A 22,904-nucleotide genomic window follows, 5' to 3' on the forward strand; every position below is an offset into this window, starting at 1 on the left:
TTTAATATAGCCACATCCTACTCACAGGGCTGTTATCTTAATGCTGGCCGGCCGGCCAGACGAGCGGCAGCGTCACGACTGACGTCATGTGCCCGGCCTACTTTCTGAATGAAGGAGGCGGCGCAGGCATGTGACATCAGTCGTGACGCTGCCGCTCGTCTGCCCGGCCGGCCAGCATTAAGATAACAGCCCTGTGAGTAGGATGTGGCTATATTGAATGTTCTACTGCAGAGGGGGCCTCATGAATAGAATCCTTATTAATTGTACACATTTTATAACTAGTCTGTACTGGAGCGGCAATGGGGGGGGGTTCTGTGGATGGCACTGTTATGGGGTGGGTGGGGGTCTGTGGATGGCACTGTTATAAAATCATTAAAAAAAAAAAAAAAAAAAAAAGTATTTTAAAAGTATTTGGGCAAAAAGGCAGTTTCGGTTTTCGGTCAAGGGCATCCTGAATTTTCGGTTTCGGACCAGAATTTTCATTTCGGTGCACCCCTAATTAAAATCAAAACTAATTGCACCCACGCGGGGGTGCAGGATACTGAACGCAATTGCAGACAAAACTGCCTGAAGTTTTTACTGAACACATCCTGACAATCTGTATCATTCGTGTGAAAGAGGCCTAACTGCTCACTAATGTGGCCCACAGGCATCCATACTGCGCCCCCTGTCTAGTAACAGCGCCCATATTAGCAGCACTCGAGCACCAGCGAATGGCAGACCAATAATATAGTACTCAAAGAATGTTTAATGGGGAAAAAAATCTGGGTTTAACCAAATCTTTTTCCAAACAAGATCCATAGGAATAGTCCAAATGTTTGGGACTAACCTAAAATAATGGCGATGACATTTATCTACTCATGTACAAAAGGGTCACATTGTAAAAAGTCTATACAATCCTTAAAACAGGACATAGCTCAGTAGTCGTAGCCAAGAAGCCTGGACGGTTCACTACTGAATAGTAGGCACGGATATTTTTATTCAGAAAGATCTTCTTTGTGTTTCTTTTTCTTCTTCTTCATGCTTTTTGTCAACTAGAAAAGAAAAAGCGCATCATGAGATGTTGGCGTAGAACGTACGAGTTATACAACTGAATTATGGCACATTTGTCAAATTATAGCTCATAAAGGCAGGAAAAAAAAGTTCACATAAATCTGTCTTTCCAAGAAGGGATACGGACAGTTATTACACAGACCATTCTGTTACGGATATGGAGCATACGTGAAGTGTTCGCCACAAGTACTGACACATTAGAAAAGGAGGGGGCGTCTTCATGGTAGCATTCCCAGACAACCCATTTTCGCATCAAAACAATTCTGGACAGTTTTGGAAAGACAAGCTTTTACCTGAGGAGACTCCGTCACAGTCACTTCTTCCTCTTGTTTCTTTTTCTTCTTTTTCTTTGGTTTTAAGGCACTCTCACCGTCACTACCAGTCTCCGATTTACCGGTAATCTGTGGGGAAAGACGTTATTAATGGTGGGACCTTCTAGGGTGGAGTCTCACAGCATTTTAAGATGTGGATCCAGCAGAAGAATTAATAAGTTAGGAGTTATTCCTTTTTATTTCTCATTTCCTTCCAAACAACCAAACACAGTGCTGCCAATTTTTTGGGGTAATCGTGATTATTATACCCCTTCCCTACACCTGAATACATGACATACCGCTAAGGGTGCACATCTAAACATATACCCCGTTTCAAGGGGTTGCCAAGCTCAACGATTAGTGTCCTCAAATGGCTCATTTGCAGCGGTGCGTTGGACCACATTGATCCGATATTGATGGCGTATTCTGACAAGCCATCACAATTCTGAATGCAGATAATCCTTCAGATTACTGAAACTGTATTCTCCTTTTAAATTCAAGCATTTTAGCCCATTAAGCAGTTCCAGTTAGTATGTGGGCAGCTACTCTAATAGCATTCTCTGCAGTGGCCCAGACAGGGGAGGGATCCAGAGCAAGGAACCTACCTTTCAGACACTTATATCCTAACTGCTTGTCTCTGAGTGTCCTAGTCTTTAGGACCACTGAACATGTCAAATCTTTATATGGGATTACAGAGCACTGACCACTGTTCCCAAGGGACTGTAATTACTCCTTAGTCAGGCTACCTCTCTCATCATGAAAAAAGTCAACGATAAAGTTTGGTGGACGCCAAAGAGAAACTTAAACCAAAAGGAAATCCATAAAAGCACAAGAACGCATTGAGTGAGGTTTGAGCCACAATGACCGGAGAAAAGTGCCAACATACACAGCACAACCGCACTACATAAACTACAGCAGACGGCACGGAGCACAAGTGGCAGTTTAGCCTCTACATGTACTGTCAATGTTACCTTTACAGATGTGTCTGCATCTGGTTCTTCACCGTCACTGCCTTTTTTCTGTAATGAAAAGGGGGGGAACAAAACTTAATTTAACATTATTAAGAGGCTTCACTTTTAAAGAGCATTTGTCGTGATGATCAACTCAAGCATATTGCCTGGGGTGATAATGCCAAGTAACATTATAGATTACTGTAGGTTGCATTGCTGCAGATTCATATTTGTATTTAAATGTATGCAAATTAGCAATTCTGAGCACCAAGGGGCTGGCCTCAGCTCTTAGGTCACCGCTAAGAAAGCCACTGTGCAGGCCTGCGAATTACAGGGCAGTGGATGAGATACTGCTTCGCGCTTTGGGAAGTAGCAGATCCATTGTGTAAGTGTCCAGTCTGCTCAGTGGCTGCACTTGTGCCGCTAATCTGATGAGCTTGGAAGCCGCATCTGGTCCACTCAGCAAGCAATCAATGCGGGGCAGGCACGAGAACGCAGAGTTAGACTAGATGTAAAAAGCTAAACATTTTACTTGGCATTATTAACCCTAGCAAGCAATATGCCTAGATTAATACGGTTAATCATGCTGACAGATGAAACCGCATCTAGGTTTCCCAGTTTATGCTGCAAAATGCTGTCCAGTGAGGTCCATCAGACTGGTCATTCTCCAGCCCCTCAAAAGGTGTTCTGCGGACCTCATGTAAGGCTACATTAAAGTAGAGTCGAAATAAAGCTCAATTTAAATTTGTTAGAGCCCAAAGTATTGATATCAAAGGTAAAAAAAAGTAAGTGTATGTAGCCTCTCAAGCCATCAATAAATGGGTTCCCACCTTCAGGGACCTTTTAGGCAGCCATCAAAATCACATGGCCAGACATACGACGGAAGCAAATATCTACTTGCTCCCTCCAGGTGATGTATATGGCACATATTGCTACTGTTGGTTTATATAGGATTTATTCACTGGCCACAGCAGGGGCACGTTCCCCTGCATCACATCAATAGGTCACAGGACGTGTAACTGCTGAGGCAGCCGGCAAACTGTTAGTGGACACGTGGGGTGTGGAGCAGGTATGTATTACTTCCCTCCACAGGTCTGGCCACATTTATTTACAGCTGCCACGGGTTCATGTGGAGGAGAAGACGCTGGCTGTTTAGAGACATGTTTGTCGGGGTTGTTGCTGTAACTCAGTTGATCGAACAAGTACTGTATACCCTTTACTGAACAAAACGCAGGGACAGCTGTACTGTGTATACGGCTTACCTTTCTCTTTTTGGTGGAAGTTTGCGCTCTTGTGTCACTATCTGACTCGCTTACATGCTTCCTCTAAGGAAAAAAATTAAAATCCAGGTTATCAGAAAGCAAAATAAACGGTCACATGTGCGCTTGGTACCTTAACAGAAGAAACCTGCTGCTTCTCCGATTAGGACAAGCAAGTTGATTTTGCAGGGCGACTCCCCTAAAATACCACAGATCGGCAAGAAGGGGATAACTTCCTGCATATGTGAATAGTAGAGCAAGAACGAACCTTCACTGGTGGCTCTACCGCTGTACTGATCACATTCTTCTGTCCCGCACTACAAAAGAAAAACACACATAATAAACCCAGTGTAAAACAGAAACCCTAAGGCCCCTTTCACACGGGTGCAATGCGTGACGTGAACGCATTGCACCCGCACTGAATCCGGACCCATTCACTTCTATGGGGCTGTGCACATGAGCAGTGATTTTCACGCATGCCTTGTGCGTTGCGTGAAAAACACACAAAATAGAGCATGCTGCGATTTTTCACGCAACGCAGGCCCCATAGAAATGAATGGTGCTGCATGAAAATAGCAAGCAAGTCCGGATGCGGTGCGATTTTCACGCACGGTTGCTAAGAGACGATCGGGATGGAGACCCGATAATTATTATTTTCCCTTATAACATGGTTATAAGGGAAAATACAATCTACACAACACCTAACCCAAACCCGAACTTCTGTGAAGAAGTTCGGGTACCAAACATGCAGATTTTTCTCCCGTGCATGCAAAACGCATTAAAATGTTTTGCACTCACGCGGAAAAATCGCGCATTTTCCCGCGACGCACCCGCATCTTTTCCGGGCCAAAAACATGACGCCCGTGTGAAAGAGGCCTAAGTAGTTAGACATTGCCGCCATTACCTGTAATCAACATATCCTTGGCTCCAACTTGCAGGGGTGTTCTCATTGGGCTTTCCATGCTTGTCTAACATTCCTTTCTGGATCATCATCTTCTTCTGGCTGGCCTGAACAGTGAAATGTAAAGTGGGTCAGAATATAATGCATGCTATGACCTAGGAAATCTGTCACCATGTTCATGATGCCTTGAGGGTGGCATGAAGTGGTGGCACAATGTAAGACCGTTATGTGTGCCCATGGTGTACTTTGGGAAGACTTGCTGCAGCGATTGCATTAAGCCGTGCTGCCCATTCATGTACCTTGGGCCCCTACCATAAATGACAGCTTTCTCCCCAGTTACTCTCCATAGGGATAAAGTTCAGTGGATGGAAGAACCCGCAGCTCATGAATATCAGACTCCGGGCTTACAGTACGATGTGAACACTGGCAGCATTAAGTACACCATGGGCACATAATATACAATGATGAAACCAATTAGTCAGTTACTACTTAATTCCACCCTCAAGTGGGCAGTGTAAAGTGGTGACCGATTCCCTGTGAGATTAGGGGCGAGCCATCAGTTATAGGGTGATAGATGTAGAGTCATCATTACAGGGTTCATCAAACATACACATCATATGGCTCAAAGTCCTTGGCAAACTGCAACGGTTGCCAATGTAGACTGTACAAACTTACCTTAGGACCAAGGCCCCACTTGCGGGGATAGATATCCCTCTCCATAATTACACGTTTAATTTTTGCCACAACTCCATGGTCGCATGTAGATATCACAGCTGTAGTCATAAGGGCAGTACCTGGAAAGGGATACACGTTTTGATGGTCAAGTACAAAACATTTGCTTAGCCTAAGCCTCTAGAAGGTGTGATCAGAGCAGCTTCATCATCCTGCGCACTTAGCCAGCCGTCCTGCTCCCACTCCCTTATGGCGAGTCATCTGCAGAACACAGCAACCGGCGCCAACAAGCGAGCAGGACTCCGCACCCCTAGGAGTGCAGAGATGCAAGGAAGCCTGGAAGTTCAGAGAATGGATAAACTGTGTCATCATGTCACATTCAGGACGGTGAGGATTAAGGTCTGCACATATTTGAAACTTAACCCCTTAGTGACCACTCGTGTGTTTTTACAGCGGTCACCAAGGGGCCTTGGGCTGGAGCGCCGCCTTTTTACGGCAGCACTTCAGCCTAAGTTAGCGCTTAAATCAAAGCACTGTAGTTCCTTGCCCGCAGCTACCAGAGGTAGTGAGGGCTCGGGGCAGTGATCAGAGACTGTGACAAGCGGTCTCTGATCACCGCGATAGTGTATTGCAGTGATCACCGAAAATGCCGGGAGCTATTAAGCTTCCTCCCTCATGTAAGAGGAGGGAGAAAGTTTCCGGTGCAGGGATAGGGTCCCCACAGCTTCCCCATAAGGGAAAGCTGGGTCCCAATCCTCACCCCCTGCCCCCCCCCACCGTCCTCAAAGATGGCGGCGGCTTGGCGCATGCGCACACTATAAGCCGGCCACCGCCACCCTTGCAAAGGTTCTCAATTATGCCCCGATCGGGTCCCCCAGCCCCCCGATCGGGGAAACATGGCCCCCAATGTTTTAACTAAAGGCCCAGAAGCCAGGTCATTTTTTTTTTTATTATTCTCTTTACATTTTAAGCTTCCCGCTATAAATTCTATCCAATCATTACCATATTATACTTACCAATGCAGATAGCTTCCCCTTTGGTTGTGATTACCACAATATCCTGGTTCATTTCAATGCCATCCTCGTATCTCAAAAGACCGGGAAGCATGATCTTTGCCCCATAACATATAGCATTCACCTTAAAAGGGGGGGGGGGAAAAAAAAGCGCCATGAAGTCACTGGGCGACGTTCTGCTTCCGGTAATCTAGCGACACAATATGAAGAGCCAACTTACTGCACTGTCCTTCATAACCAATCTTTTATGAGACACCAAAAGCTTTTCCAGTGGAAAGACAACCCTGCGAAGATACTTTTCATCTTTATTGTTATCATAATGCCACTGAGCATCCAAAACGTCATGCATCGTGACCAGATTGTCCTAGAAAAGATTACACACAAATTAGAGAAAACCGATATTGTTGAGATATAATTGTCAGCTCCAGGGCAAGACTAAGTTTGCCTTATCCTGACAGCGTATTATTGTCCCAAAGCCAATTATCAAACCAGAGGGAGAAGCCTGTGGCTGAACTCAACGCATTTGGGGAGAAGGGGGGCTGGGGGGTTAGTATACTGTGAAAGGTAATTACCTTCTCTCCTAGGACACCTGAACGAACCCTGCGAAGCTCCTGCATCTGGCCACCAACCCCAAGCAGCAAACCCATGTGAACGCATAAAGTACGGATATATGTACCGGCTTCACAGCTCACCCAAAATATACCTGAGGAAAGTGAAGATAGAAGTTACACATTTGTCCTTTTAAAAAAAATACACATTTTATTTCGCTTAAGAGCCATCAGTCACTGGGTGATAGATAAATGTCACCATCACAAAGTTCATGACCGTTTGCATACATCATATGGCTCAACGTGCTCAATACCTACGTACCAAATATAAAGACACGAAATACTAGTGAGAAAAGGTTAAGCGCCACTTGTCCAGAGAGCAATAAAAGGCGGCCGGAGGATCCCCTGATCAATACATCTGCTGCTACCAGTCATCTCCACCTGGGTAATAACTAGCCACACAGCAGTCACTGCAGCCAACCACAGGCAGGAGCCACGACAACAACGCACATCCTGACCACATGAAGCAGACCACGCTGTTCTACAGAGGCAAGCCCTAGAGAAAACACCACACACTTAAATGTGGGCACCTATGGGTGACTGATGCCTTTCAACATTGTGTGAAAATAGGTACAGAAATGACTTCGATGTGGATGGGCATAAGGCCTCACAGCGGAAAGTAGGGATTTAGGCCTCAGGCAGAACCATAGCCGAATTGAGGCCTACAAACCAGATTCCTTCAGTGTGCGATCCCCATTTATTCTCACTCCCATCACTAGAATCCATTCTTCTTGTCCACAATACAGACAAGATTAGCATTTTCTATAATTTGCGTAAAAACCACGATCCAGACGGGGACAGATGCAAAATACGATTGTGTGAATGAGCAGCCTGACTATTCTTTATGGCATTAATCTGGCGAGCCGTTACTCACCCAGTCTACGCTCGGGGTCGTATTCTATGAGTTTGCTTTCGTAGATTGTTCTGACGCGCAGTTGCCTCTTTACAGCAGCTATTAATGGCGGTCTCTGAAACAGTGCACCGGTGAGGGTCTCAAGAGTCTGCAAGGGAGGAACCAAGATTCAGAAAAAGCAATGATCACCGCAGCGCAGAACCAACAAGACATTCCAGGTTAATCAGACGGCAAGTCTCTTCTTGACCTTGGTCTGTTACCTCCTGCTCTTCACACTAGGGGCAAGTCACACTGCAAGACGCAGGTCACCGGCTCCAACAGTGTTCCGAGCACACCAGATCCCAATACAGGAAGCAAGTGCTTTAGAGACAGACCAAGGATCAGCGAATGGATAAACTGTGTCATCATGTAAACCGGCAGGTCCACTTCCTTAAGAGCAACCAAAGCACCGAGGAGAGGTCACTTACCCGCGAAAGCTGCAGTTCATTCTCTATTGCATTGTGCAGTCGGACAATACCAACATATTCTTTCCCTGTAAAACAAAATTTAAACATTCTTCATGCTAAAAACGCGTCATGGACAGGTCTAGCTTAGGAAACAGACATCCCTGGAATGTGGAATTAAAATCGTCCAAATATTGATCTTTTAATAAAATATGTTTGACATTAGGCTGAATTTACACGTCTGGACCATGGTCCGTGAGATCCCGGCCTGGCGTCCTGCCGAGTGCAGGACAGTAATACATTCGAGGATTACTGTACAGCAGCAGCGGCACGAAGCGCACGGCGTCATAGCAACCAATGACACCGTGCGCTCCTGCACTCAGCAGGCTGGGATCTCACAGACCGCGCTCCACAGACATGCGAGTTCAGCCTTAAAGAGTAACTAAACGTTAATATGTGGTCCCTAATCCCCTAAAGTTTTTCCAATATACTTTATAAATTTCCTGTTTTTACTGTACTTTTATATCCCTAAAGTGCACCAGTGTGTCCTTAGAACTCTGTTCTCCCTGCGCCGCTGACAGCTCCGCAGTGTATGGAGAACTCATTTATGAATGGGGCCGCAGCAGCGCATGGACAATTACTAACTCTTGGCATAGTACATGGGGAGCGGGTTCCTGCCAGGATTAACTGAGGGGAGCGGATTCCTGCTTCTGCCTGCTCTGCTAAATCAAATAAAGTATATTCATTTTATTTAGGGGATTAGGGACAACATCTTAAAATTATAAAAGCTACTTATCAAACAGACCTAAATGAAAATATTAAAAGGGGTTTTCCGGTAATATTAGCCATTGAGATAAAGCCTCCGGCATGTATTGCTCCTCAAGGATTAACACTTACCTGCTCCCTGATTCTCAATCTTCCATTTGGGACGTGGGCATGGCCACGTGTACCACTGCAACCAATAATTTGCTTTAGTGGTGACATATTTCCAAATATCTTCTAAGGCTACTTTCACACTAGCGTTCGATCGGATCCGTTCTGAACGGATCCGCTCATATTAATGCAGACGGTGGCTCCGTTCAGAACGGATCCGTTTGCATTACCATGAACAAAAAAAAAAAAAAAAAAACGTGCAAACGGATCCGTTTTGACTTTGCATTGAAAGTCAATGGGGGACGGATCCGTTTGAAAATTGAGCCATACTGTGTCAACTTCAAACGGATCCGTCCCCATTGACTTACATTGTAAGTCTGGACGGATCCGTTTGCCTCCGCACGGCCAGGCGACACCCGAACGCTGCAAGCAACGTTCAGGTGTCCGCCTGCGGAGCGGAGGACAAACGGTGCCAGACTGATGCATTCTGAGCGGATCCGTATCCACTCAGAATGCATTAGGGCTGGACGGATCAGTTCGGGGCCGCTTGCGAGTCCCTTCAAACGGAACTCACAAGCGGACAGCCGAACGCAAGTGTGAAAGTAGCCTAACTTAACCAAAATATGAACGATAGAAGCAAGCAGAAGAAAATCTTGACTAGTCTGTGCAAAAGTGGCCAATATTTACAAATGTGTGCCAAAAATGTGTCTAAAACGTGGTGCAAATTGGTGCCTCATTTTTCCTGACATGCTCTGCAAGAGCTGGGGCTTAGCAGAAAGAGGCAGAGCTTTGTGAGAAGGTCGGCACAAGAGGTCCATGTGTGTCACAATTATGCCGTAAAAATGTCTCCACATGTAAACCGACCAGTAGATGGTATAGTGACAAAGTAGCGTAACCCCTTACACCTGCAGCTAAACTGGCAGGTTTTGCCAAAGGCAAGGCTGAAAGCGGACGTCCCCTTCAGCGCACAGCTATTTTTGAAAGTCTCAAAGGGTAAATAGTGGGAGGCAGCACATTCATGGCTTAATCCCCCTTCATTTTGGGTCCTTGTTCTGGAGATTGGAGCAGGTCCCAAACCCGCACCTATCCAACACTTACGGCATATCATAGAAATAAGCCATAAATGTTCCAGATGGAACAACCTCTAATATACCTGAACGTATTGCAGATAGAGCAGTAGAGGAAGGCTCCAACCATTTTAGAGCCAGGCAAGGCTGCACAAGAATAATAAGTGATCACCAGGGAAGCAATTCAAACTATTCCGTTTTGATTGGAGGAACAGAAAAATAAAAACAAAATCATATATAAAAAAAAAATGGGAGATGGCAGCACTTTTTGCTTACATTACATTGTATCCCATCGAGTTTAAATATTTTTTTTTAGCTCACCTGCACTTTGCTGTGACTTCACAAGTCGGGTGGCACGGTCAATGCATACTATAAGACAACCAGTGACTTTAGGATCCAACGTCCCACTGTGACCAGTTTTTTCTACCCTTAAAATACGACGAATCCATGCAACCACCTCGTGCGAGGACGGGTTAGCCGGTTTATCCAGATTAATAAAACCTGTTCTGAAAAGGAGTCACAATTAAAGCTCTGCACAGAACATAATACACAAACTAAAAGCAAGTATTGTCAAAGTAAAAAAATGAAGACGACATCTTAGGCTACTTTCACACCTGAGCTTTCGCCTTATTCGGCAGTGTTCAGCAAAAACGCTTCCGTTACTGATAAGACAACCATCTGCATCCGTTATGAATGGATCTGATTGTATTATATTTAACATAGCAATGAGTGATCCGTCATGACCACCATTGAAAGTAGATGGGGGACGAATCCGTTGTGTCAGAAAACTGATCCGTCCCCATTGACTTACAATGTGGGTCATGCCAGATCCATTTTGCTCTGCATCCCATGACCGAAAGAAAAACGCAGCTTTCTGTAGTTTACCCTCCGGTACGGGAACGCAACCAAATGGAACAGAATGCATTTTGGAGCAGTACGTTCTGTCCCCACTGACAATTAATGGGGACAAAATGGAAGCGTTTTTTCTCCGGTATTGAGATCCCATGACTGATCACGATAACTGAAAATCTAAACGCTAGTGTGACCATCGCCGTACATGCTATTACAGAGGTTAAAGAGGACCTTTTATAGGTCTGGACATTATAAAATAAGTAGCAGGATATGTAGGTAATAGAGCAGGGATCTAACTGTCCTTACTCTTGTTACTGTGCGCGGCTCAGTTCCCCCGCTGTGGCCCCTTTTGTATTCTCCCGCCTGGTATGCTTATTTTAGCATCTGAACAGGGAGGAGTAGATGGCCCCGTTTCTCAATGGGCGTCTCCTTCTCCTTGGCTGTAGCGTGGTCTAATCACAGCGGAGAGAGTCACATCCAGGGAGGTGTTTTTTTTTTTCTACTGTCATTAGAACACGCTGTGGATAGGAGATTGGAACTAGAACACTCATTTAATACAAGAAATTTACTTATGTACTGCGATTATCCATATTGCCTCCTTTGCTGGCGATTCATTTTTCCATCACATTATAAACTGTTTGTTTCCAAGGGTTACAACCACCGTGCAGTCCAGCAATGGTGGCTGTGACCGTGGGAGCACGCATGCACAGCAGCTCCCATCCTGTATCTGCGCTGCAGTGATGTTGATGGCCCCTGGAAGTGTGCAGTGTATAACAGGAAGGAAAACCACATACATTAATAAGTGCCTTGCATTAAAGCGGTTGTTCCATTAAAAAAATTCTATGGTTGGACCTCGATTCTTTTGTAACTGCATGTACTAAACTTAGTCATTAAATTATTCAACAACATTTCTGTATGGCGCCACCAGTTTTCTTATTTGTCCAGCTCACTGAGATGGCCGCACATGCTCAGTTTCATCCTAAACTGCCTCCTGAGCCGATAGGTAGAGCATGGACACGCCTCCTGAGCTGTGATAGGGAGAGCTGAGACGCCTCCTGAGCTGTGATAGGGAGAGCTGAGACATGCCCCCTTAGCTGCAGCAGAAAAGACACTCCCCTGAGCTTCCAGCTTGATATAAATCTAGCAGAGCAATGACTGGGGAGATCTCAGGACCCATGCGAGGTGCAGGGCTGGTTCTAGCTTTGTTGGTCACGTACTGTATAAGGTCCGATTATCATTTTTTGCATTAGTCATAGGATAACTCTTTTAACTTTATCTACATGATAAAAGCCATTAGCTTACTTTAGTCAAAACTGTTTATATGCAAGGCTATCCATGATGTAGTTGTGTCATTGTACAGGAGGTGTGCCCTCATGATCGGTGGGCTCATACTTTTACAGCTAGATCTGACAAAATTGTGCTGCAGACATGTTTGGCTCAGACATTAGTAAATGTAGGCGACTGTGCTCCAGAGGAACAGAAAAAAAAAAAGCATCCATTACATGGACTGAATATCTGATCAATGGAATGACTTTTCAACTTTCAGTGTTAATTACAAGACAGGACTTTCTCCCGTCAAAAACAACAAGTCTGACGGAACAGACAAGCTGATGCTCAAAATGACCAATGCAAACAAATGCGGATTAAAGAGGTTGTCCGGTAGCATTGCGACCGCCATTCACACCATTCTCCTCAATGGGCCTAATCTGAACGTGCAGAGTACGGAATTTACCACACCCCTTAATACTTACTTAACGTATTCTGTGATGTCCCTCTTCAAAGGGTTTGACCCGGACGGAATGGGAGTGTAGTGTGTTGTCCTAACATTTAGCTTATCAAAGTTCTGTCAAATTGATAGATAAATTAGTGGACAGATACAAGATGCAGCCTCCCCACACCCACCACAGGACAAACTCAAGTCTGGGCTTCAGCGTTGAAGTCATTTTGAGCAGCTTAAAGGCGCATTTAGACGCACCAATAAGCATACAGATTACTGGGAGAGACCGATCTAGCCGTCTAAGTGTGCCGGCGATCACCTAATAAACGAGCGAAATGCTCACTCATCGGCTGATCCTGTTACTCATGCAGGCACCACCGATCCTGGCTCCGGAGCAGCAGATCGTGAGGTCTTAACAGCAATCTACTGCTCAGAAGCCACGATTCTGACGACAGATATAGCGATTCACTGCATGTAAATAAGTTAAGACCACCACATAAGCAGTCGGCCCATCTAAACCCACCTTAAGACTCATTGTGCCCGCTCAAACAGGGTCTGTGTCGGCCGCATCTCCTGAACTGACCAGAGCCGACTGAATCAGAGATTCACGATTCGGGTCAGGAGAAAACGACTTCAGGTTTGTCTGCAAGGGCTGGGTCCACAATATATTCTACACAATGGGACATGCGCCACAAGTCAACTGAAACGCACATGAATCCCCAATGGACAAACATCTTACGTTTTCAATGTATGGAATCTATTAGCAAGATCCTCCACTCTGACAAGCCCAGCACTACAGGGTATACGGACATGACCACCAATACTAACCTTAAGCAACAGGGGCCACTGAGATGTATCCAACTGGGCAATTTTGGACTCTGGCTGTATCAAAAAGCTTTCTTCATGTTGTATATCCTGTAAAGAAGGGAACAAGTCTCAACACAAACAATTTGTACTGTGGATAAAGGGCTTCGGCCACCAGTTTCATAGCATTAGAACAGGTTAACCTTAGACCTCCACGCTGGTCAGAACGGATCTGTCTTGATCCCATCCTGATACGTGGCTGCATTTTGATGAAAGAAGTTTTAATATACAGAAATGAGCCTCTAGGGGCAACTGGGGCATCGACATTACTCCTTGAGGCGCCATTCTCCCTCCACCTTGACAGAACCAGACACGGAGAATCATCAGAAATGTTTCATTTAGCGGCTCACCCCCTTCTTGCTCTGGATAAGGTGCTCTGACTTTATGTCTCACCCCGTCAAACTTAAATGGATTACAGAAATAGACAGGCAGACTACAGAGATATTGGGTTTGCATCAGCCATATATACATTTATCAATCAATACAAAAATGTAAATAAAAAAAAATAAAAAAGTTAAATAGCCGGCATTACAATATCCAGTTGCCCCTCTATTTTCTGTGTATGGAACAAGCGGATTAGATCATCTCCCACACAGCAACCGACGAGGGACTACAAATATGGTCTCCACCTGCTATTTATGTCTTTTCCTCTAATTGAATCCAGTTTTTAATGTTTTGTAGATATCAGAAAACATTTTCAAAAAGGTATATAGAATATGTAATTATATATTTTTTTTCTCCAGTATAATATAAAATATATGAACGGTTCCAAAGGATATAATTATATAGTTCACTTATATTTCCTGTGTGCTGATCGGCGATATGTAAACCAACAACCGCTTCCAATGGATGCTTTGTGTTATACGATTGTGTGGTTCATTTATATTCCCAGTGCGCTGATTTCAGTCTTTTATAATAGTTGCGTTTATACTCACTGTTTCAAGATAATACCCTATATTGCTCCCCTCCGTGGCATTCCATGTGGTAGCTACAGCGTCTCTTGCTGTCTTTGGCACGGGTAGTCATACCTGTATTGCGATGACTGAATCCTGGCGTCCCACGTGGTGAGATGCGCTGTGTCTTGACTGCCCAGACATACAGCGTCTCACGTATTGTATGTGGAGCGCTCCGCACTTCATCTATCCTTGTTCCAAAGAGGTGGGTCCTGGACTTAATATTTCTGTTGTACCAGATGCGTATCGGAGTTAAGGCTCATGCACACGGCCGGCATACAGCGGCTCCGCAGTACACAGGCACCAGCCGTGTGCAACCCGCATGCGGACCCATTCACTTGAATCCTGGAGATGTGGAATGGAAGAACTAAGGAGTGCTTCTGTGATGTTTCTGTCCGTGCCGCCGCAAAAAAAAAAAACAAACATGTAAATTTATTTATTTATTTATTTTTTTACACGGTGCGGAAGGCTCACAGACCCATTCCAGTTGAATGGGTCTCGATCCATCCTGGCTGCCGCACCGATGTTGCCCGTGCATTGGGGAACGAAAATTGTAGTCAGCAATGCATGGAACGGCCGTGCACATGAGCCCTTATACCGACTCCTTCAGTGGCCAGTCAAGACAGTGCCTCACCACGTGGGACGCCAGGATTCAGTCATCACAATACAGGTATGACTACCCGTGGCAGAGACAGCAAGAGACAGCAAGAGACGATGTATCTGATAGGAGAGCTGTAGCTACCACGTGGGATGCCACGGAGGGGAGCAATATATTATCTTTAAACAGTGAGTACAAACTCATTATAAAGTGAACATTATTATAAAAGACTGAAATCAGCGCACTGTGAATATACGGTAAATATACACACAATCATATAACACAAAGCATCCATTGGAAGCGGTTGTTTGTTTACATATCGCCGATCAGCACACAGGAAATATAAGTGAACTATATAATTATATCCTTTGGAACCGTTCATATATTTTATATTATACTGGAGAAAAAATATATATAATTAAATATTCTATATACCTTTTTGAAAATGTTTTGTTTAAGTGAACTATATAATTATACAATACAGAGTATCCTTTGGAAATGGTCATATATTATACTGGAAAGAAAGACAATAGAATTACATATTCTATATACCTTTTACAGAATGTTTTCTGATATCTACAAAACATTAACAACTGGATTCAATTAGAGGAAAAGATTTTTGTAGCCCCTCATTGGTTGCTGTGAGGGAGATAATCTAATCCGCTTGTTCCATACACAGCAAACAGAGGGGCAGCTGGATATTTTAATGCCGGCTATTTTTTTATTTTATCTACAGTTGTAGATTTGTATTGATTGATAAATGTATCTATGGCTGATGCAAACCCAATATCTCCGAATTACTCCAAACGAAGTCTGCCTGATATCACGTCAGTGTCACCGCACCCGACGCTGCTCCGTAAGATGCAGGTGTAGTACAGGGCAGCGGCTCTGCTGTACTGCGCCAGTTACTGAACCGCATTGAGCAGCAGGAAACTTGAAGGACGGGCCAGGTGTGAGGATGTCCACAATGCCCGGCCGTGCCTGCCAATCAAGGGGGCGCACCAGCTGCAGGGAAGACCGAGCTTCTAGGAGTAATGGCAACAGGAAATGCAGCCATGAAGGCTCCGGAGCCGCTGCCCAGGTGGAGGTCTCTGCCCACAGGACGGCTGCAGCCATAAAGGCTCCGGAGCCGCTGCCCAGGTGGAGGTCTCTGCCCACAGGACGGCTGCAGCCATGAAGGCTCCAGAGCCGCTGCCCAGGTGGAGGTCTCTGCCCACACGACGGCTGCAGCCATGAAGGCTCCGGTGCCGCTGCCCAGGTGGAGGTCTCTGCCCACAGGACAGCTGCAGCCATGAAGGCTCCAGAGCCGCTGCCCAGGTGGAGGTCTCTGCCCACAGGACAGCTGCAGCCATGAAGGCTCCAGAGCCGCTGCCCAGGTGGAGGTCTCTGCCCACAGGACAGCTGCAGCCATGAAGGCTCCAGAGCCGCTGCCCAGGTGGAGGTCTCTGCCCACAGGACAGCTGCAGCCATGAAGGCTCCAGAGCCGCTGCCCAGGTGGAGGTCTCTGCCCACAGGACAGCTGCAGCCATGAAGGCTCCGGGGCCGCTGCCCAGGTGGAGGTCTCTGCCCACAGGACGGCTGCAGCCATGAAGGCTCCGGGGCCGCTGCCCAGGTGGAGGTCTCTGCCCACAGGACGGCTGCAGCCACGAAGGCTCGGGCCGCTGCCCAGGTGGAGGTCTCTGCCCACAGGACAGCTGCAGCCATAAAGGCTCTGGAGCTGCTGCCCACGTGGAGGTCTCTGCCCACAGGCGGCTGCAGCCACTCGCACCACGTGCTCAGCTGACGGCGCACAGGGAGGGAAGCCGCAGACTCACTCACCGCGATCTCCCCCAGCGTCTGACTCCTGCGCTTCTTGGACTTTTTCTTTGAACCTTTAAAAAAAAAAAAAAAAAATTAAACAATCAGGAGCCGCACCACGTGACGTGGACCTGCGTTATTCTGCCCTTTACTGAAGGCCCCATAAAGAAGGCGTTCAGGCTCCGAGGCCTCCGCTCACCAGCGTCCTCCGCCATGTCTGCTCTCCAGCCACGCGGTGAATGAGAGGGAGAGAAGCGCTGGCGCGGCAGCCGGATATAGCACGTGGGAGGACTTGTGTGCTGGCTCCGCCCCTTCCGGGTGTGCGCCCTTCTCTGCTTTCCGAGTCGGTGAAGGCCAATAAATGGAACACGGTCGGTGACATACCGGACTGGCATCCTTAGTGCGGTAGCGCAGGCGGCCTTGGTTGCTTTGTGCCGCCGCTGTACAGTACTACACTAGTACAGATCACAGGAGTGTAGTACTGTACGGCGGCGGCATAGCACCGGATGCCAGTCCGGTATGTCACCGACCGTGTACTATACTCCGTAAGGACCTCCTGAGAGTCCTGACGTCTCAATATCACATGACATCCCTAGGTCACGTGGGTCGTCAGCTGGTACGCTCTGGTATCACGGGCACTGGCAGACAGTTTGCAGAGTCTGTAGCACTGGCAGGGGAGAGATGTGAGATTATATTCTGCGGGAGGGGCTGCCGTGTGAGATTATGTACTGGGGAGGGGCTGCCGTGTGAGATTATCTACTGGGAAGGGGGCTGCCGTGTGAGATTATCTACTGGGAAGGGGCTGCCATGTGAGATTATATACTGCGGGAGGGGCTGCTGTGTGAGATTATATACTGGGGAGGGGCTGCCATGTGAGATTATATACTGGGGGGGGCTGCCGTGTGAGATTATATACTGCAGGAGGGGCTGCTGTGTGAGATTATCTACTGGGGAGGGGCTGCCGTGTGAGATTATATACTGGGGAGGGGCTGCCGTGTGATATTATATACTGGGGGGGGGGCTGCCGTGTGAGATTATATACTGCGGGAGGGGCTGCTGTGTGAGATTATATACTGGGGAGGGGCTGCCGTGTGAGATTATATACTGGGGAGGGGCTGCCGTGTGAGATTATATACTGGGGAGGGGCTGCCGTGTGAGATTATATACTGGGGAGGGGCTGCTGTGTGAGATTATATACTGGGGGAGGGGCTAGTAACATAGTACATAAGGCCGAAAAAAGACATCTGTCCATCCAGTTCGGCCTGTCATCCTGCAAGTTGATCCAGAGGAAGGCAAAAAAAAACTGTGAGGTAGAAGCCAAGTTTCCCTACTTTAGGGAAATAAAAATTCCTTCCCGACTCCAATCAGGCAATCAGAATAAATCCCTGGATCAACGACCCCTCTCTAGAAGCTATAGCCTGTAATATTATTACACTGCAGAAATACATCCAGGCCCCTCTTGAATTCCTTTATTGTACTCACCATCACCACCTCCTCAGGCAGAGAGCTCCATAGTCTCACTGCTCTTACAGTAAAGAATCCTCTTCTATGTTTGTGTACAAACCTTCTTTCCTCCAGACGCAGAGGATGTCCCCTCGTCACAGTCACCGTCCTGGGAATGAATAGATGATGGGAGAGATCTCTGTACTGACCCCTGATATATTTATACATATTAATTAGATCTCCTCTCAGTCGTCTTTTTTCTAAAGTGAATATATACTGGGGAGGGGCTGCTGTGTGAGATTATATACTGGGGGGGGGGGGTTGCCGTGTGAGATTATATACTGGGGAGGGGCTGCCGTGTGAGATTATATACTGCGGCAGGGGCTGCTGTGTGAGATTATATACTAGGGGGGGGCTGCCGTGTGAGATTATATACTGCGGGAGGGGCTGCTGTGTAAGATTATATACTGGGGGAGGGGCTGCTGTGTGAGATTGTATACTGAGGGAGGGGCTGCTGTGTGAGATTATATACTGGGGGAGGGGCTGCTGTGTGAGATTATATATTGGGGGGGCTGCCGTGTGAGATTATATACTGGGGAGGGGCTGCCATGTGAGATTATATACTGCGGCAGGGGCTGCTGTGTGAGATTATATACTGGGGAGGGGCTGCCATGTGAGATTATATGGCTGCTGTGTGAGATTATATACTGGGGAGGGGCTGCCATGTGAGATTATATACTGGGAAGGGGGCTGCCGTGTGAGATTATATACTGGGGGAGGGGCTTCTGTGTGAGATTATATACTGGGGGAGGGGGGGCTGCCGTGTGAGATTATATACTGCGGCAGGGGCTGCTGTGTGAGATTATATACTGCGGCAGGGGCTGCTGTGTGAGATTATATACTGGGGGGGGCTGCCATGTGAGATTATATACTGCGGGAGGGGCTGCTGTGTGAGATTATATACTGCGGGAGGGGCTGCCGTGTGAGATTATATACTGGGAGGGAGGGGCTTCTGTGTGAGATTATATACTGCAGGAGGGGCTGCTGTGTGAGATTATCTACTGGGGAGGGGCTGCCATGTGAGATTATATACTGGGGAGGGGCTGCCGTGTGAGATTATATACTGGGGGGGGCTGCCGTGTGAGATTATATACTAGGGGAGGGGCTTCTGTGTGAGATTATATACTGGGGCAGGGGGGCTGCCGTGTGAGATTATATACTGCGGCAGGGGCTGCTGTGTGAGATTATATACTGGGGAGGGTCTGCCGTGTGAGATTATATACTGGGGGAGGGGCTTTTGTGTGAGATTATATACTGGGGGGGCTGCCGTGTGAGATTATATACTGGGGGAGGGGCTGCTGTGTGAGATTATATACTGGAGGAGGGGCTGCTGTGTGAGATTATATACTGGGGGAGGGGCTGCTGTGTGAGATTATATACTGGGGGAGGGGCTGCTGTGCTGTGTGAGATTATATACTGGGGGGGCTGCCGTGTGAGATTATATACTGGGGGGGCTGCCGTGTGAGATTATATACTGGGGAGGGGCTGCCGTGTGAGATTATATACTGCGGCAGGGGCTGCTGTGTGAGATTATATACTGGGGAGGGGCTGCCATGTGAGATTATATACTGGGGGGGCTGCCGTGTAAGATTATATACTGGGGGAGGGGCTTCTGTGTGAGATTATATACTGGGGGAGGGGCTGCTCTGTGAGATTATATACTGGGGAAGGGGCTGCTCTGTGAGATTATATACTGGGGGGGGGCTGCCGTGTGAGATTATATACTGGGGGAGGGGCTGCTGTGTGAGATTATATACTGGGGGAGGGGCTGCTGTGTGAGATTATATACTGGGGGGGGCTGCCGTGTAAGATTATATACTGGGGGGGCTGCCGTGTGAGATTATATACTGGGGAGGGGCTGCCGTGTGAAATTATATACTGCGGCAGGGGCTGCTGTGTGAGATTATATACTGGGGAGGGGCTGCCATGTGAGATTATATACTGGGGGGGGGCTGCCGTGTAAGATTATATACTGGGGGAGGGGCTTCTGTGTGAGATTATATACTGGGGGAGGGGCTGCTCTGTGAGATTATATACTGGGGAAGGGGCTGCTCTGTGAGATTATATACTGGGGGAGGGGCTGCTCTGTGAGATTATATACTGGGGAAGGGGCTGCTCTGTGAGACCCTTACCCATAGTAAACTAACTACACAGATCGGATGCACAGAACTCCAGCATTTTATTAATATGCAAATGAGTCTCGGCATACAATGTGACTGGAGGAGGAGTACATACCAGTACATCATACATAGTTACTGGGACATGACTGGAGGAGGAGTACATAACTAGTACATCATATATAGTTACTGGTACATGACTGGAGGAGGAGTACATATAGTCCCATGTAAATAACACTATTTTCCTCCCTCCAATATACAGTCCCATGTAAATACCATCTCTCCAGCCCCCTCCAATATACAGTCCCATGTAAATAACATCCCTCTCTATTTATAGCGCCCTCCAACATACAGTCCCATGTAAATAACCCCCCCCTCAATATTCAGTCCCATGTAAATAACATCACTCCTCCCCCCAGACACCTCCAACATTCCGTCCCATGTAAATAATATGACTCCCTCCCACTGTTGCCATCAACATATAGGGTAATGGCTAAATACTGTACTTGGCAAGGACCTACTGACGTCACAACATCACGTGGCACTCCCAGATCACGTGGATCGGAAACAGGAGAGCCGCGAGTGTCAGCAGCGCGGGGCGTGAACTAAAACCCCTGCAGTAGAAGTACCGGAACCTACTGATTTAGTAACTTATTTTGTACTTAGGGACTGTACACTGAGACGTGGGGGCTGCTGTGTGATGCTTGTGGTTAGGAGAATGGCGGCTGTGTAGCGCACGTGCATTGAGGGATTGTACACTGAGATGGGGGGCAGCTGTGTGTATGCGGAGGGGGTGTCTTGTATGGGGGGGCTGTGTGGGATTGTACACTGAGATGGGGGCAGCTGTGTGTATGAGGAGGGGGTGTCTTGTATGGGGGGGCTGTGTGGGATTGTACACTGAGATGGGGGCAGCTGTGTGTATGAGGAGGGGGTGTCTTGTATGGGGGGGCTGTGTGGGATTGTACACTGAGATGGGGGGCAGCTGTGTGTATGCGGAGGGAAGGGGGTATCTGGTAGTATATGGGGGGCTGTGTAGTAGGGTGGTATCTGTGGGTTTTATGTGAGGGATTGTACACTGAGATGGTAGGGGGCGGTTGAGGATGCTGAGGGAGGGGGTATCTGTCTGTATGGGGGGGCTGTGTTTATTGTATGCTGAAATGGGGGGCTGTGTAGGAGGGTGGTGTCTGGGTTGTATTTGAGGGGGACTGTGTGGGATTGTACACTGAGGTGGTAGTGGGGTGGTTATGGATGAGGCAGGGGGTATCTGGTTGTATGGGGGGGGTGGGGGCTGTGTTCTAAGGTGTCTTGTCTGGATTGTATATGGGGGTCTGTGTTGCATTGTATGCTGAGAGGGGGGCTGTGTAGTAGGGTGATGTCTGTAGGTTATACAGGGAGTGCAGAATTATTAGGCAAGTTGTATTTTTGAGGATTAATTTTATTATTGAACAACAACCATGTTCTCAATGAACCCAAAAAACTCATTAATATCAAAGCTGAATATTTTTGGAAGTAGTTTTTAGTTTGTTTTTAGTTTTAGCTATTTTAGGGGGATATCTGTGTGTGCAGGTGACTATTACTGTGCATAATTATTAGGCAACCTAAAAAAAAACAAATATATACCCATTTCAATTATATTGGTTTCACTGGTAAAAATAAATAACATCTCAACATTCACAAATATACATTTCTGACATTCAAAAACAAAACAAAAACAAATCAGTGACCAATATAGCCACCTTTCTTTGCAAGGACACTCAAAAGCCTGCCATCCATGGATTCTGTCAGTGTTTTGATCTGTTCACCATCAACATTGCGTGCAGCAGCAACCACAGCCTCCCAGACACTGTTCAGAGAGGTGTACTGTTTTCCCTCCTTGTAAATCTCACATTTGATGATGGACCACAGGTTCTCAATGGGGTTCAGATCAGGTGAACAAGGAGGCCATGTCATTAGATTTTCTTCTTTTATACCCTTTCTTGCCAGCCACGCTGTGGAGTACTTGGACGCGTGTGATGGAGCATTGTCCTGCATGAAAATCATGTTTTTCTTACCTTGCAGACTTCTTCCTGTACCACTGCTTGAAGAAGGTGTCTTCCAGAAACTGGCAGTAGGACTGGGAGTTGAGCTTGACTCCATCCTCAACCCGAAAAGGCCCCACAAGCTCATCTTTGATGATACCAGCCCAAACCAGTACTCCACCTCCACCTTGCTGGCGTCTGAGTCGGACTGGCAGCTCTCTGCCCTTTACCAATCCAGCCATCTGGCCCATCAAGACTCCCTCTCATTTCATCAGTCCATAAAACCTTAGAAAAATCAGTCTTGAGATATTTCTTGGCCCAGTCTTGACGTTTCAGCTTGTGTGTCTTGTTCAGTGGTGGTCGTCTTTCAGCCTTTCTTACCTTGGCCATGTCTCTGAGTATTGCACACCTTGTGCTTTTGGGCACTCCAGTGATGTTGCAGCTCTGAAATATGGCCAAACTGGTGGCAAGTGGCATCTTGG

General features: G+C 46.9%; 1 protein-coding gene and 2 non-coding genes across 5 annotated transcripts; all 3 read right to left on the reverse strand.

Annotated features, from left to right (window-relative positions):
* Nucleotides 1–730: 730 nt before the first annotated feature.
* Nucleotides 731–17,316, reverse strand: LOC122946253 (H/ACA ribonucleoprotein complex subunit DKC1-like). Of its 3 annotated transcripts, XM_044305734.1 has the most exons (17): nt 16,984–17,316; nt 16,806–16,858; nt 13,401–13,487; nt 12,607–12,698; nt 10,325–10,509; nt 8,088–8,152; nt 7,642–7,768; nt 6,732–6,862; nt 6,380–6,523; nt 6,163–6,283; nt 5,150–5,268; nt 4,478–4,581; nt 3,842–3,890; nt 3,577–3,639; nt 2,336–2,383; nt 1,347–1,454; nt 731–1,034 (listed from the first exon to the last, which is right to left on the reverse strand). In XM_044305734.1, the coding sequence occupies exons 1-17, from the start codon at nt 17,177–17,179 to the stop codon at nt 978–980; spliced, it is 1,749 nt and encodes a 582-aa protein (XP_044161669.1). In that variant the 5' UTR covers nt 17,180–17,316; the 3' UTR covers nt 731–977. The 3 variants fall into 3 exon arrangements, with proteins under 3 accessions (XP_044161669.1, XP_044161670.1, XP_044161671.1); XM_044305735.1 differs by lacking the exon at nt 3,577–3,639; XM_044305736.1 differs by lacking the exons at nt 731–1,034; nt 1,347–1,454; nt 2,336–2,383; nt 3,577–3,639; nt 3,842–3,890 and having other exon boundaries at nt 4,474–4,581.
* On the reverse strand, nt 5,026–5,096 carry LOC122919973. Its single transcript, XR_006386852.1, has one exon. It is a non-coding gene; the product is annotated as a small nucleolar RNA SNORD83 (small nucleolar RNA).
* Nucleotides 6,933–7,005, reverse strand: LOC122919969. Its single transcript, XR_006386848.1, has one exon. It is a non-coding gene; the product is annotated as a small nucleolar RNA SNORD83 (small nucleolar RNA).
* Nucleotides 17,317–22,904: the final 5,588 nt, after the last annotated feature.

Source organism: Bufo gargarizans, chromosome 9 (assembly GCF_014858855.1).
Source record: "Bufo gargarizans isolate SCDJY-AF-19 chromosome 9, ASM1485885v1, whole genome shotgun sequence".
Taxonomy (NCBI): Eukaryota; Metazoa; Chordata; class Amphibia; order Anura; family Bufonidae; genus Bufo; species Bufo gargarizans.